General features: G+C 39.4%; 1 protein-coding gene across 5 annotated transcripts; it reads right to left on the bottom strand.

The window, feature by feature from the left end:
- Positions 1-10: 10 nt before the first annotated feature.
- On the bottom strand, positions 11-16,205 carry PCMTD2 (protein-L-isoaspartate (D-aspartate) O-methyltransferase domain containing 2). Of its 5 annotated transcripts, XM_024219187.2 has the most exons (7): positions 16,138-16,153; positions 13,388-13,458; positions 12,337-12,674; positions 9,780-9,882; positions 7,416-7,587; positions 5,257-5,380; positions 11-3,220 (listed from the first exon to the last, which is right to left on the bottom strand). In XM_024219187.2, exons 3-7 carry the CDS (start codon positions 12,641-12,643, stop codon positions 2,838-2,840), a joined length of 1,089 nt encoding a protein of 362 aa, XP_024074955.1. In that variant the 5' UTR covers positions 12,644-12,674; positions 13,388-13,458; positions 16,138-16,153; the 3' UTR covers positions 11-2,837. The 5 variants fall into 5 exon arrangements, with proteins under 5 accessions (XP_024074955.1, XP_024074954.1, XP_024074956.1 ...); XM_024219186.1 differs by lacking the exon at positions 13,388-13,458 and having other exon boundaries at positions 16,138-16,205; XM_024219188.2 differs by lacking the exons at positions 13,388-13,458; positions 16,138-16,153 and adding an exon at positions 16,059-16,126.
- Between the last annotated feature and the right edge of the window lie 388 nt (positions 16,206-16,593).

The raw sequence follows: 16,593 nt of genomic DNA, 5'->3' as shown, positions 1-16,593 counted from the left end.
GAAGCAATGCTAAAAAGTCATTACTGCATTTATTGATATAGAAACACTCATTTTAATAAAATTGTTTTCAGTTGCTTGACATTTTTGCATGCCTCATGAGATTAGAAATGACAATAAAAATTGCTTTACACACTTATTTTTCAATTTGCATACTTAAGATTTCAACAGTTTGAAGCTTGTTTCCTTATGTACTTACTATTCTATCAAAATCTACAAAGAAGTCACATGTATTTTAAATGCAGACTATCTGGAAAACAAAAATAAACACTAATCAGAAAAGCAGGTAATATTTCCATAAAATGTATAGACTATACAAAAAACAGTATGCTACAGTTAATCTAGTAAACACACAAATCTACTGTACTAAACTACAGTGCAAGTGCTTGTGCACAGGGAAAATCATATTTACAATTCCCCTTTATTTACAGGCCATAAACCACACTATTTCACAGTTATATTACACATATAGACTTTCTACCATGTTTTTTATTTTGACAATGGGACACTGACAACCTAGAACCCAAACTGCTTGTGTGTATATTTACTGTATTCAGGCATACACAGGAAAAATATTTTTCTATGCATTTTAAAGAGCCCTACAAAATCTAGCAAATGTAATAAAAAAGGCAAATCTGGTGAAAATCTGACAAAATATCTTTTATAGTTATAGGAAAAAACATCAAACAGTGCCAAATGCAAAGATAAAGTAACTGAAGCAACAAATAGGATTATTCATATAAATATCCACTTCAAGTTGTTATTGACCATTTTAAAAATAGGAGACTTCTACACGATATCTGTAGAAAGGCCTGCAATAAATAAATAAGAGGGGGAATTGGTAGCCCAAATCGTGAAAAAGGGTGAAAAATTGTCTTGCCACTGGAGAGAAAGGCATATATCTATGACAAACATGGAACATGAATGTTTAACAGTTAAAAATAATATCCTCTGAGGTCACAACAAATGCAGTTCATAGGGATTTTATTGGACATCCATACATTGTATTTTATAGAAAAAGACATGTTAATTGTCACAAGTACAGAGTGGGTATTTGGAGACTTTTAAAAAGGGAGCGAGCATAAAAGCATTGCTTAGACACAGAATAATTCCTACATTTTCAAAGTGCGGCACAAGATTTAAAACACACAACTCAGTCAATGCAAATTGTGTGATTCAGTACCATGTAACAAAGTCCAGGTTAATGTGTTTTGGCAAAACAATCTTCATTCACTCCTCTTAGCAAGTTGAGGAGACCATACAAATGAGATCAAGATCAAGCCCGCCAACTGCAACTGATGAGGAAATATCCTTCTAACATAGCTGGATTATCTACTGATAGGATTATTATGTAGTTAGCCTTTGAGTGATCCAAATCAATGCAGCCTCAATTGTTTCCTTCAGGCCCCCGATACTGTACACAGATTTTTTCAAACAGGCCAAAATAATCAAGCAATCTTCCCCCCAACACATGAATATAAATCTCCTCCTACCATCATTACAGGAAGACTTGAGAATAAAGATTAGAATTTATACTCCATGAAACTGCAGGTTATAAAGTCTTTCTACACAAGCTACTTAAAGAAACAAACAAAAATTAAATGAACTAGTAAGGCTGTAAATCTAGTTCCTGCTAATCTACAAGGACAAGGTATATGTGAACAGCATTGCAGTCTCCTTGCTACAGCAGAGCCCCAAACAGGGCACTTAAGCATTATGTGTCAGTAGCATAACCACTCACTTTGGCTTCCTAGACTGTTTCCACTTTCTGTGCAACCTCTGAGAAACAAAGTTTGGTTCAATCCCAGGACACTGGCTACTTCCTTTAGTTCAGGCTAGGAATGCCTGAGACTACCTGCCTTACACTATGTTCAGCACAGCAGTCACACATTAACTCATATAAGGTCTGTTGATTGCGCTATCAGAACCAGTCTTAGTTTAGCTCCTTGCTAGGTTTGTCCTTTTCTCACCCATTTTTTCTGAATTACTTTATAAGTGGTGCTAGAGGAAACAGCCACAAACCTGATCACTCTAGCAATCTTTGAAAGTCAGCTGATCAGTTTAGCAACTCTAAATTAAATTCGCTCTCCTTATTTCTTTTTAAACCTTACATAGCTTGCATCTCACCTCAGACTGGATTTTACAAAACAAGCTGTTTTCTGTGAAGGAAACATCAACTCCCTGCCAAACATTCCTCTTCCCCTCAAATCTAAAAAAATGTAAGGTTTATAGCTAACCTGAGACCCACCAATCGAAAGGTGGCCAGTGCTTTGCTTCAGTGTTCAAAACCTGGATACCTCAAAGTACTACCAAAGTCTGATTTTGCACGTTTGTGTTTTTTGCAGATTACTGGAACAAATAAGGTTTACCAGGTCAGATTTTATCAATATCTCCGTTTAAAAATGAAACCAAATGTGTACTCCATTTGTGTCAAAGTTAGTAGGAGAGCATGGACAATGAAGTCTTTAGAGCACTGCCTAAGAATATTTAAAACTGCAATTTGGTGAAAGTGCAGCCAAGAGATTTCAATAGACATCTCTGTGTAGTTAGTTTTCAGGGAATGATATCCTTCTCTCTCTCTCTAAGCAACTGAGCACTTCATCAGCTTGCTTTTTAAAAGGGAACACTGCTGCAGGATAAAACTATAGCATACAACCAAGAAGGAGAGGAAACTTAAAAAAAGCTATGATGTTTAAGAATACAGCAGCCACATTCCCCAGCTAGCCAGCCTACTGCCATGTGTGGTCATGTTAACAGGCAAGCAAGTGGTACACATTTGTCAAGCCCTAAGAAGTATTTTATTTTTATGTCTAGCTTTCTGCTTTCTATGAAAAAGAAACTTATTTTTCTCTGTAATAAAGCAGGTAATATTTCAGGGGATCAGGCAAAGGCAGACTCAAGACCTTCTCTCTCAGAAAGTTTACAGGGGGGTCTGGCTTCAGTTCAGAGATACTCTTTTCCTCCTCTTCTCGCCTCTCCTCCTCAATCTCCTCACAGTTGTTGTTATCATCTGAAGGGTTTGAGATACGACTGGCAAAGACTTCTTTATCTAAGAAGACAATGGTTTCCATGCGACGGCGGCGAACACGTCTTCGTTTAAACCTTGGAGGGTTTTTCAGACCATTTCCATTTTTGCTCATTGTTTCTTGATGTATTATCCTCTTAATAGTTCCTCGGATGGCAATGCGAGCCAGATCCTGTAGGCTGCGGACAGTTATTGGTGCTATAACACAGAATGAAAATATGAACAGATATGGAAGCAAAAAATCTGGAAGTACAGGCTGAAGAGTTGTCTGAAACGGAGTGAGGATAACTATTTCAATTCCCTGTTATGTTTATAAAAAACAAAAACAACAACAACTTTATTTCAGTCTGTCAACTCAGATAAACTTAATGCTTTCCCCCAAAAAACATGTTGTGTTATGCACTTCTCCCATAATCTGATCACTAAGAGAAGGAGTCAAGAGAAAAAGTTCAAATGCACAAACCCACACTGTGCACAAAACACAAATCAGTAGACGCTGAATGAAATATTTAAAATAGCATTTTGGTATGTTATACTCGAATGATCAAGGAACTATTTTATGTTACCGTGTTTTAAGTTTTAAATCTTAAGACTTTGCAATTCAGATTGTACAATAACGTGGAGAAGTTTGTTTCCGGACTTCTCAGTAGTGTGGAAACAGTCCTCAATGCGCAAGACAAAGTGAGTAGATCTAGATTCTACTCCCAGCTCTGCTGCGGATTAATTTCGTGACTTTGGGCAAATCACTTAACTTTTGTCAGTTTCCTCATCAATACTTTTTTACTTCAAAAGGTGTAGACTAACATCATTAGCATATGAAATCTGTTTCAAGATCTGTGGATAGAAGGAGTTAGAAGCATGTGACTGTATTATATATGGTACATACTCACCCTCTTCAGTGGTTTCGAGAAGCAGTTCTCAACCAAGGGTACGTGTACCCCTGGGGCTACGCAGAGGACTTCCAGGGCTACATCAACTCATCTAGATATTTGCATAGTTTTACAACAGGCTACATAAAAAGCACTGTTTCATACAGACAATGACTTGTTTATACTGCTCTACAGCCTATACACTGAAATGTAAGTACAATATTTATATTCCAATTAATTTTATAATGATATGGTTAAAAATGTATTTTTATGTTTGCTTTTGTAAGCAAGTAGTTTTTAAGTGAGGTGAAACTTGGGAGTACACAAGACAAATCAGACTCCTGAACGCGGTATAGTAGTCTGGAAAGGTTGAGAACCACTGGTTTAGAGGACTCTACATTCTTTTGTGCAGCACTATTCAGTCAATCCAAGGTGTGCAAGAGTCAACACTACTGCACAATTCCATGGCTCTCACGTAATATAAATAAAACCTGTATTTGCATATATCTATCCCTGCACTGAGAAGCATCAAATTAAATTGAAAAAACTGTTCCATTATGGATTAAAAACAGTTACAGACATTCTTCTGAGCAAAGAAGGGGGGGAAATAAAGTACGAAATACTTGCAGGCTTCCTCATAGTGGACACAATATGCAAGTATGCTCAGATGGACAGTTAATATGCTCTGTACGGTGAGATAAGCAGATATCATATAAGAATAAAAACAGATTAAGTAGTAATTTCTTGAGGGCAGGGACCATGTGTTCTTATGTGTTTGTACAGGACCTTGCACAATGGAGCCTCAATCTAGATTGGGATCACTGGGCACTACCTGCAATGCATTATTTTTATTTGTAACTCCCTCCTGAAGGGTATCATGTTTGAAAGAAACTCTGCACAGCCATGCTATGGATATAAATTGATATATATCACATCTAAAACAAATGCTGTGTGCATTTTTCACTTTGCAATATATTCCCTTAATACTATAAAATGCGATGTAAGAATCTACATGGGCAAGGCAGTACAGTCTGAAACGGGAAACTGAAAATGCAGGCAGATTATTTTAAAATTCAAAGATATGCACTTTCAATTTCACAGAGCAGACACTAACATTTCTGGATTTATTTTGCAAATTGCTTTCCTAATACCACACCTCTTCAAATACAGAAAAACTGGTAACCAGCATAGAATGGACAAAATTGGACAACTGTCAAAAGAATGAAACAGCTTGCGTAGTTTTCACCAGAAGAAGGAAGCTGCACTTCCTCTGTGTATGAGTACCATGTTTGGATCAAGGTGAAACTAACAGCCAAAGGGACAACAGAAAGAGGAGCAAACGTACCTATAAACATTTATACTTACGCAAGTGAACAAGTCTCGATTTCCCTGAATCTGCATGAATGGGTTGAATCAGAGGAGCAAAAGAAACAGCAAGGATCTTCTTGGTTTCCCAGGCAGCAGGACCAGTGCGCGTGATCTTCGTCAGCTGCATCAAAAAGAGAAAGTGCTGTCTACTATGTAAACAGTAGAAATCAGTTATCTATAGTTAATTTTTTATGCAGAGAATGAACAATCTACTGTTTGCCTTTTGGATTTCAGGCAAAGTGTTCGAAATACACAGAATTAGTGGTGACAAGATGAAAAGCCAAGTAACACACAGGTTCATCATAATTCTTTCTTTAAAGAGTGAATTTAGAACTCACGAAGAGAACCAGATTTACAGCCCTAATGGACGAAGTTGTCTAACCATAGAACATGTACAGTGGCAATAACAGATTTCATCACACTGCCCTCCCAATTTCTCCCCATTCTGAACTATAGGGGCTACCTCAGAGTTCAGAGGTTAATTCAATCTTCAATAGACATTCATTCCTTGGCTGAAAGTTATTGCAAAGAATATTGGTAGGTTTTGCTTTGTGAACGGGATCACCAATTAATTTTACATATTGTAGGTGACCTAACAGCCTCTGAATGGTAATAATTTCTGTGAGCTGCTGACCAAAACTAACTACTGTACCTAGAGATGAAAGGTTCCATATGTCACTTCCAATCCTAAACCAAGCAGTCCCGTGAAACAATATATCTTTACTTACAAGAGATGCCAGAATTATGAAGATATATTTGTTTAGAAAGTTTGGGCATGGTTATTCAGAGTTTCAAATCAACAGTGACCTGTGGCATACTATTAAAAATGGCAGATCATTAGAAAAATTGGTAACTGACCTGTTGGGCCAGTAAATAACAGCACCACAATCCTAGGAAAAGTAGAGTCCATAGAGTGTTGCTGCCACAAAAGGCAGAAGCACACAGATAAGGTAACAGTAGTCTAATAACTGTCTTGTTAGTTTTCTACAGTATAAAGAGGGTAGGCCGAGAAAGCTCTTTTTATATCAGTAGCAATTTTTGCTACAGGCTGTTGGACTCTGTTTATTTAACCTATGACTTACAACTATTTTGAATGCTTCCTGTTTGGCAAAGTAAGCTGCCACTTTTTCTTGCCCAATTTTCACTGGTTGTATCTGGAACTCTGAACAAATTTCCTGCTGGAGAACACTTCAACAGTGTAAGGGATAAGTAGAAAAAAAAAAAAAAAAAAAAAAAAAACTAAACCCAGATTTATTCTTGCAGAAAATATTTTTTTTTTAATAGTGAAAGAAAGTTTTAGCTAATCTTTAACTCCTTGGTTCAAATTTTCAACTGACTTTCCTAATACCTGTAATATTTACATGTATAAGTTAGATGTATTTGTATTTTCATATACACAGAAATTACCCAATTTGTGTGCACAAAGTGCTCACTGGCACTCATGAATGTTGGTATTTTGGATGCCCCTTTAGAGGACAGTTTGCGCAGCTGACTCTTAAACACTTAAAGAAATGATCAAGCATTAAGTATTCTTGACTTATAATTTAAAAATTCTTTTCCGGTTACAGTAAATATAACAAGACACTGCACTATACACTTGCAAAATCTATTTATGAAGTAGTTTACAATCAGAAATTCAAGCTAATCTGAAATCAATTTTCTCCCTCTCCAAGCCTCAAATGAAAGATATCAAGAGATGTAAGATTCACATAGTTACAACGCAGCCCAACCCTGCACCACTACCTTCCTTTTCTACATACTGTACTTACTATGAAACACTTTTTATGGACCGTCTAATTTACCACTGGAAAGCACAAAGTGGTATGGTACCTCACTCCAACAAACTTTGACTGAAACATTCTTGAAGAAGTACAACAATGAAGTGTGAAACTAACTTGGAATACCTTTCACAATTCACTACAAAATTAAATACAAAAGACCTGAAGAAGGACTGTCCGGTAGAAATATGCATACTTTGTAACATATAATTAAGACACATATAGTTAAGTTTCTGGAAACTGCTCTCTTTATTCCTAGTAAAAACTTAGTGTAAGAGCTGATATGCCAAATAGTTGCCTATAAGGAAAGTAGTGAACTGCACCTATAGGCTAAATAAGAATAAAGAAATCAAAATCATAGGTAAAGAGGCACTCAACCTTTTCCTCGAGTGGCATGACGAGAATTCCCCCAACTTTCAGCAGACTCTTCATGTAGTCCTCATGTTCTCTCTGTACCCCAGCACCACAGTAAACACGGTCATACTGAGTAGAATCTGGAGAGATCTCTAAACAATTGCCAGTAACAAAGGAGGGCTCACAGAATTCAAATCTGAAAAAGAAGAGGTCCAATTATAACACTCCAAACTTGATAAGAAAAGAAATTTCACTGCCCATTTCCCCTCCCAAGCCCCAATTTCCTGGATCTCAAAAAGTTTCATTCTACAGACTACCAGAAAGGGCCACAATTTGAGGCCCTCCAGGCTAGAGTGATTCTGAAATTACTCATACATGAGATTTTCCAAAGATTCTAGGTGCATAATCTGAACATATACACTGAATAACTGCTTACGCAAATTATCAGGATTGGGATTTGTCATACAATTACCTGATTTGTGGGCCCAGTTACAATATCTGTGCATAAATATTACAAGTGCAATTTGAACTCTAAGCTCTTTTAAGACTGAACCAGAATGTCTTTGGCTTAGTTTTCCATAACCTTTCCCATAAACTGCTAAATGGGTTTCAACACTAAGAGTGAGATGCTGCCTCCATTGAAGTCAATGGGAGTTTTACCATCAATTTCAATTGAGCCAGGATTTCACTGCAAATTCATAGTTTCGACAAAAATTCTTGCAATACAGTACTTCTGATGTAGTTTGAGAGAAAAACAATTTTATGCTAATTTCTGTTTTTGCAGAATGGCCAGAATTCACGAAGACTATAATAATCTTTTTTCTTATCTATGACAGTATTAATCTCTGAAGTACAAATTGGTCAGCTGTAGAGCAGGGTGGTTTTATATACTATTTTTCTGACTTCAGGTACCCCAAAGCATTTTACAAACAATGAATTATTGGGCAATTTGTTTGCCAACATAATTGCTGCACTGTTATCAACTCATCAGTAGTTTGTAAATAAGACTTGGCTATTAGGACAGTTTTATTAAAAAGATTTTGATCAGACACTAGACCACCTATTCTTTTTGATATAGTTTCAGTAAGATATACCAGTTTCTATATACCACAGATGGGCAAGGATCTCATCTAAATGACACCATCTTTAATAGTGTCATAACCCCCACTCCTTTTGTACTTGCACTGCAGTGTCCCTGATTTTTTTCAAACAGGTCTCCAGATATGAAACTTTCTACTTACGCTGGTCTTTGCCATTAAGCTACAGTAATTGCATTTCTGCAAAGTGAGATGGCATGAGAACAACAACAATAGGCTTATTTATTTTAGCAATGAAGGGGACTGGTTGCCTATTCACAGGAACTCTTGCCTCTCTGCTTACAACAAAAAATTGCATGCTAAGGGGGGTTACCTCTTCCCTACTGAACCATCAGCTTCTCAGTGTAGTGACAACAGTGTACGATTGGTGAAGTGGCTGCAGAGGGGGAGCGATAGCTCAGTGGTTTGCGCATTGGCCTCCTAAATCCTCAATCCTTAAGGGGGCCATTTAGGGATCTGGGGCAAAAATCTGTCTGGTGATTGGTCCTGTTTTGAGCAGGGGGTTGGACTGGATGACCTCCTAAGGTCCCTTCCAACCCTGATATTCTATGATTCAGCTTTTCTTGTTTAAAGACTGCTATACCCATTTTATTCATTCTAGCATTGTGACCGTTCCAGGTGGTCAGAAGCGTTTCTTCCCACAAACAAATTGCAAAATAAATCCAAAAAGGTGAGAGCTACAACTTGTATTGCTAAGGTAACTTCTGGTTATAGAAAATTGCAGAAAATTATTAGCTGTGACAGCAGCGGAGTGAAAGTTGCAAGGAAGAACATAAATCAGATTCCAAGCAGCTTTAGTACTGACTTAGTCATCATAAAAATAGCTTCACATTTTAACCAATAAAGTTTTTCTTCCAGTAAAACCGTATTAGAGCAGCATGGAAATTACTTTACACTCTTTGGTGGGATTCAAGCTGAGAGGTCACAAATATAATTTTTTAGATAGATGGCTATCACCATTTGCAGCCTCAAATATATTGGCTGTAATTAAATCTTATTGCCAATAACCGATTTTGGCTTCTTTTAACCTGTGTGGCATTAGAACAGCTAAGAGCACAACAACATAGCAAAAATTACTTACCCTCTCTCCTTCCACTTACCCGTCAGCTTAAAATATCGTCACACACTGCAGCTCAGCAAGCCTAAGGAGCCAGTGTCCTAAAATCACCCTTAAATCTGCAGTTTGTGTGTGGGAATAGGGGGAGCTACCCAAAGAACTAGTAGTTCTGTAGTGATAATTATTAAATTCCACATCATGAAGTAGGATGCCACAGGTGTTCTCGACTCTTACTTGTCAAAGCTGTCACTTGTTCTGATGAAGATGTCCAATTTCTGCTTTGCATACTCTATAACATCAGAGTGAAGCTCCACACCATGGTTAACACCAAAAGGACCTGCAAGTTTGAAGAGTGCAAAGAAAATGGTTTTAAGGGCAACTGGATAAAGCCAAGCACAACCGATCCCTGTTCCTTTCTCAACGTGTTTCAGATAAACCACTCCTTAAGAATGTTTCTACGATTTAAAATTTTTGTTTTGAGGTCTGCACTTAGAAGTGCAGGACCATTTACTATTAGCGATGGCTAGTGCCTTGATGTGCAGCAATCTTTTGTGACTAGTGTGCTCCTACTTACACAGGAAATGGTGAGGTAGGAATGCTGATGTCTCAGATGTACCACTGCTATAGAACACAAAGAATCCACTATAAATCACTAAAGATTATTGCTATGGGAAGTGACCAAAAATCGGCAAGAGTTACAATTCACATGGTAATTTTAACGGGCTCTAGAAATCAGACTCATTACTATTATAGGAACAGTGCTTGCATTATATTTAATTGAGTAATATATAAAAGTTCGAGCTTCTGACAGAGCAACCCTTAAAAGATCTATCCTGAACTTTAAAAAAAAAAAAATCTTTTAAAATGTTTTAGAATGATTTTTCTGCTCGTATTAGCATATTTATAAGGGTCTTTTCAACAAGGGAAAGCAGGTTGGCTTAAAAACACCACAAGATGTGTTGCCAAATGCAACAGTTCCCACAAAATTAAAGATGTTTATGTTTTATTTTTCAGTTATAATAATCTTTAGATGTTACTAGTAAGTAACAATAGGTAAAAAATTTCAGACTAAATATGGTTAATATGTTGGAAACATCCCTTTGAACTGTAACTTTAATATATTAGAGTAATACTACGAGTGCAGCTGAGTTCCATAAAAACAAGGAAAAGACACTTACTTAGTATGCCATGAGTAAGATTTATTATTCTGTGTTACACCTGAAAGAACTTGAACATTACAGGAATCTGAACAGGGCTTATAACACCTTTGGCATTCCAGAAGTTACTACAGAGGCAATAATGGTTAGCAATATTCTGGTTCTTCTGAAGTGCTGGGAGTCTAAATTCTACCAGAGGACAAAAGACGAAGTACCATAGCCTTCAGAAGATTCTAATAGTTTAGGGAATTAATCTTTGATTGATTATTTTTTGTTTTGTTTTGAAGAGTTTGACTCTCTGAATTAGAAACAGAACAGTCCCTGTGACCTACATATTTTGACAAACTGAATCCTTGTTTAATGTCATAACAAGTTCAATCCAGTTATGTCATGTGACTTTACATAACATGATTAAACGTAACAAAGAAAAATACATAATATGGCAATTTGCCTTCAAATATTTGAAAGGAAATTGTTGCAGAATTACAGTTATGCACAGTTTAAAAGTCCTGGTATTAGGCACTGAAGACAATAGCCATATTTACATTATAACTAAGGCTACACAAACCCCTCTATTATTTTGATGAGACAGGCTTGCTAATTTTAAGGGAGAAATAGTTCAAAGGCACCTAAAGTTATAAGTGTTCATATTCTAATTAGCTTTGTCAAAGCTTACTGTAAACCAATAAATAAGTTCCAGCTTCATGCCCACTCACTGGAAGTGCGACTAAGACTCAGCTCCGATGACACAAATATTTAAACAATTAAAATTTCCGACCCACAGGCAGGAGAGTAACGGGGCCCCTCCTGCTATTAGTAGCTGTACTAGAAGTCAGAAGCAGTGTGTAAGCACTGACTTTGGATTTCACTAGAATCAATGCAGTTTGAAATTTATTTTGACAGTTCTCCACACAGAGTGATTATTACCACCATGAGAATGAGAGGTGATTTGCTGCATTTTCATATTCTGTATGATAAGCCACACGTTTACATCCTAGAAGAGCTATTCTACTTACACATTTACTCCTGTGTGTTTGTTTGGAGGAAGGCAAGGGGAAAAAAAGGTTGCTAACTGTGGGAAACCACCGCCACTGTTCTTATATTAAGACATAAGACTATTTGCTAAATTGTATTTTGAAGCATCACCTTGCTTGCACTCTGGAAGTAACTAGAACTAGATACCAGGTTCTGACCTGACACTGGTATAAATCAGCAGTAACACCAGTATGAGATCACAATCAGACCCTTTAAACGTATTTCAGGCTGGTTGTGGGGGATTAAGAATAAATGGGCACAGATTCAGGGCCCTTCCCTGGTCAAACTCAATCACCATCCCACACAAACTTCTCTGTCTCCACTCCTGACACTGATCTTCTCCTTAAGTGAGAGTCCAACAAGCCTACACTCCTGTCAGTAGGAGGCCATGACAATCAGCTGTGCACTGCATCATTGTCTGTTCTGAGTCATCACTAGGTTCCCCTGAATCCTGCTTAATTGGCCAAGTCTGATTAACATATTCTTTATCTGCACTTAGACCGAATTTAAAATCTTGAAATTAGAGAGAGGAATGTTTCCTCCTAACATGAAAATAGAAGATAATGTAATCAATAATTAACTTGACAAAAGGTATTTACCCAAGATGAGTCCAATCATAGAACTCAGGTAACCGGTGCCACTGCCCAGATTCAAGAACGACAGTCCCGGCTGTAGATCCAAAGCTTCCATCACCTCAGAGTAAATGCACGGTGCAGAGAGATGAAAATTTCCATGTTTCCACGCCAAGTCTTTGTAAGCATTGTCCTTAAAATCATCAAGATAGTAGTCGGCTCGATCAATGGCACGGAATGCTTGCTCCACCAGCTCTGTTCGGATATACTGCGCTTCTTTCAGATTGTCGATTAACTCATCATTATCTTCTCCTGCACTCACTGCACCTCCCATCTTCTTCAACAATTTTTAGCAAGTTCTAAAACTAAATTGGGGTGGGGAAGATGAGCAAGACATTTAACATCATTATAAACGCTAAGGCTGTTGAACATAAAACAACTTTAAATCCTAAAAATAAGACAACTCCTTTGCAAAGATATCAATGTAAAAACACTAGAACAGAACGTATATTCAAAAGCGGACTTTATTATAAAAAGATCATCAAATATTAAAAACAAAATCATGTACCTGGAGTTTCAGAATTACATACATGTTTTGGGGTGGGGGGTAGGAAGGTCATAATATAATATTCACATTTTTAGTTGTATAATACCCTCCTCCAGTGACACCAGCTTTTTACCACTATGTCAGTTACTGTTTCCACTTGAATTGCTAAATAAGATTATGGGTTCTGGTTCCCATTCTTATTCATTGTCTCTTTTCCACTACGGAGTCCAAGCAAGAATAATAAAAAATAAGTAATAAAAATATGGCCTGCGTTGGCCAAAATTAAAGGAACATCCAGATTCCCTGTTTGCAATAAAACCAGAAGGGGGTTAATAGACTTCAAAAGAAACAGGTAGAAAAAAGAACCAGGGAGCCTCCCAAATTGCCTGCAGTGAAGGGTGAAAGAAAATATAACAGGATGCTAAGTCCATGGACATACATTACAAAAAAAAAGATGATGATGATAATCAAGAGGCACAGGCAGAAGTGGAGGGGGGAAAAATATATCCACCACCTCAATAGAATACATACTTTCTTGTGGCTCAAGCTTCTGCAGCTCCAAGCATCACCTTCAGTGGAGAATGCAATAGAATAGAGAGCAACTGTTGGAAAGAAATTTCCTCTGAAGTGAGTTCAATTTCTCATTGTCTCTTCTAAGAGACAAGTGAGATCATCCCCCTCAGAAACTATTTCAGCTCCATCCGGCCCTTACAAAATAATGACACTGCTGATATCACTTTTACAGACTCACAATTCATTCTGAGAAAAGAAAGCAAACCACTTACTCTCTATTTAGGAGAGACAGTTTATAAAGTACATCTTCATCTTTTAAAGAATGAGTTACAGAGGGAAAGCACTTAATTTATAATTCCAAATTAATCTAGTTGTTTCCCACCCACTAAAAAGTTCCATTCCAGAAAGTACAATGCAAATTTTTATTTGCAGTGCTTTGCTGTGCTGTACTAACAATAACTGCAGAAGCAGCAGCTTTAGTGTTGTTTTCTAGATTCAGCAGATCTGCCCACAGCTAAATTGTTCTATACATTCAGCAAGAGAAAAATTACATACTTTACCAGTTGCAAAAGAAACAAAGAAGAAATTGCAGCAAGAAAATTTCAACACATGTATTCTCAGAGAGCACTGTCCTGTCTGTTTGCAAACATATGAGGCATGATGAACTTCACTCAAGTTCTTAGGAAGGACCTTTAGCCTGTTTAATAAATGTATGCCTCCAAGTATACTAATCCATTAGTAGTGTCTTGGATATTTCCCCCCCTTTGGCAGGTAACAGGAATCGTCTACCATCCCTTTTTCACCACAGTTAAAAAAAAAACAAAAACATTACACTATATTGCTAGTGAGAGTGCCCGGAATCTAGAATATGTACATCAGCCAGTCTTATCCTGCAATTTTGTTTTCTTCTTAAATACCTATCAATTTCTTGTGACTGCTTGATTATAGTTTGGTTGGTGCCTTTGGGTAGTATACTACACAGATTAATTATTGTGTGTAGAAAATTCCTTCCATCCCTTAAGACCTTGTTTTTCTTGACGTTTGTTTGCGCACACTATTTTCTTGAGTATGTTTATCTCCTTCCCCTCCATTCAGGCCCTCTTTACACTATTAAAATCTCCATGTTTAAATACAATTGTGAAGTATGGTTGTGGCCCTACCTGGGCTCTGCTGTGGCTCCCTGACAAGGTTAAACAAACTTCTTTCTTGCTTCTTGTGCACACAAGCACCACAACTGTGTTTCAGAGTTGTGGCTTTATGGTCCATTATACACTAAAAACCATCATGAAATCAAGACTTTGTTGTCCTCTGACCAGGCTTTAGCCCAGTTATGGGGACATCAACAGTTCTCATCCACACTACAAGCAACAGTCATTTTGTAACCCAGTCAGGGGACAACCAAGTTGTAACAGGGTCCTCTAAGTTATACTGGTAGTGTAGAGGAGACTTTTAAATGGTTATTTCTGTAGCACAGACTGGTCTTCATTTTGTGGAAAACATCTGCTTTACATGCAGAATTTTAAACATACCCCATTTAAACTTCTCTTTTCCAATAGTTACACATCTGTTTTCCTAACCTGCTAGCTATAATCAAAGGTACCCCCCCCACACACACATCTTTTAATACTCTAGTTGCACTCGTTTGCAGTTCCTGTGCAGAGTACAGACTTCTCTATAGGTCCAGGCATTACTCTAGAGTGTGCATGCCACAATTATGATCACTATCAGAACACAGTGTAGTTATGAGTTGTGAACACTCCAGGAATGGTTATGCCACCCACTATTTATATGGTGCCATGCTCACCTCTTCTGAGAAAAAGAAGTTTACCATGTTCATATTCCAGGAACAAACAATGATATTTTAATGATTGATTACAAAACAAATAGAGTTAAATGCACGGTTTGTAAGCTCACAAAGAAACACGAGACAGGTAAACTCAGCTTTTTGACAACTGCCACAGACTCCACAGCACACTTAGCAATGAATAATAAAAGGGAGCTACACTGGGACTGAGTGACTCCCCTCTCACTGATCCTCCAATAACCCTCCCCAAAACACTCACTCCGCACCCCATTGTTCCTGCCACCACAAGACCCCATGCAGGTCACTGATGTGTGTGTGTGTGTGAGAAATACGGCTGTGCATCGCCCTCCCTCGTACCCACAGCGCCGTGTCCCCGCTCCATTACTCCACAGCTCAGGATTGCTCCTGGCGATGTAAATAACCAGAGATCAACTCAGCAGCCAGACTCAGCCCTGAAGAGACAGGGGGCCTCGGTAACAAATTTTCTGGAGGGGGGGGCGGGTTTGCCAGGTTCTCCTGGGGGGGCCTCCCACACTGTGCAGGGAACCCCAGCAGCCGCCCCCCCCCCCGGTATTATTATAGGGTCGCTGCTGCAGCAGGTCGCGAGGTGAGCAGGGCCATGTTATGAGAGGGCGCTGGGGGGGGGGGGCTCTAACATTACTACGGCCTCGGGGGGCCTGCCCCTCTGAGCGGGGACCGCAGAGTACTGGGGGCCTCCAGCCCCCCAGCAAGGGGCTGTAGGGGAGGAGGGCTCCGGGCTCCCCTCCCCCACCCGGGGCCTGAGGGGGAGGGGCCCCCGTGAGGCGAGGGCGGTTGGGGGCCTGCAGCGCTCGGCCCAACGACAGCGGCCGCTTCCGGCCGGGGGAGCAGGCGCGAGGGCTCTACCTGGGCGCTGGGGCAGCGGTTCCCCCCCCCACCGGCCCGCCTCTCCTCAGCCCTCCGGCGGGCCGCTGTAAACACTCACCCAGCTGAGAGCCTCCGGGCAGCGCCAGTGCGCAGTCGCGGAGCGGACCAACGGCACGGCTACCGCGGGGACGACGGATTGGGAAATGGACTATACCATTGTCGCCCCGCGATAGGGAACGGAGCGCTGAGGTCCCAGCATGGGGGGACAGGTGTGGGAATGTACCACTCCAGAAAGGGGGAGGTCGGGGTGGGAGTGTCTCACTGGGGGGCGGGGGGGAGCAGAGAGGGGAGGGCAGGTGCCTGTGACAGAGGGACCAATAGCTCTGGTTACTGCACTAGTAGAAAAGGGCCCTAGCAGGGCCTTAGTGGGAGCTAACCCCCCACACCCACCCCGACTCCTCCATCACCTTTCCCTGCGCCACCCAAAATATAGGGAACACTGGACCCAGATCCCAACTCTGCTAGGTCCTCTTAACAGTGATTTGGCCACCGCTGCCCCCCGCACGGCACTCCG

Source organism: Terrapene carolina, unplaced genomic scaffold (genome assembly GCF_002925995.2).
Source record: "Terrapene carolina triunguis isolate 2854851 unplaced genomic scaffold, T_m_triunguis-2.0 Scaffold130, whole genome shotgun sequence".
NCBI classification, from domain to species: Eukaryota; Metazoa; Chordata; order Testudines; family Emydidae; genus Terrapene; species Terrapene triunguis.
The sequence above is the reverse complement of the archived record's forward strand: the minus strand, read 5'-3'. Positions and strand labels throughout refer to the sequence as shown.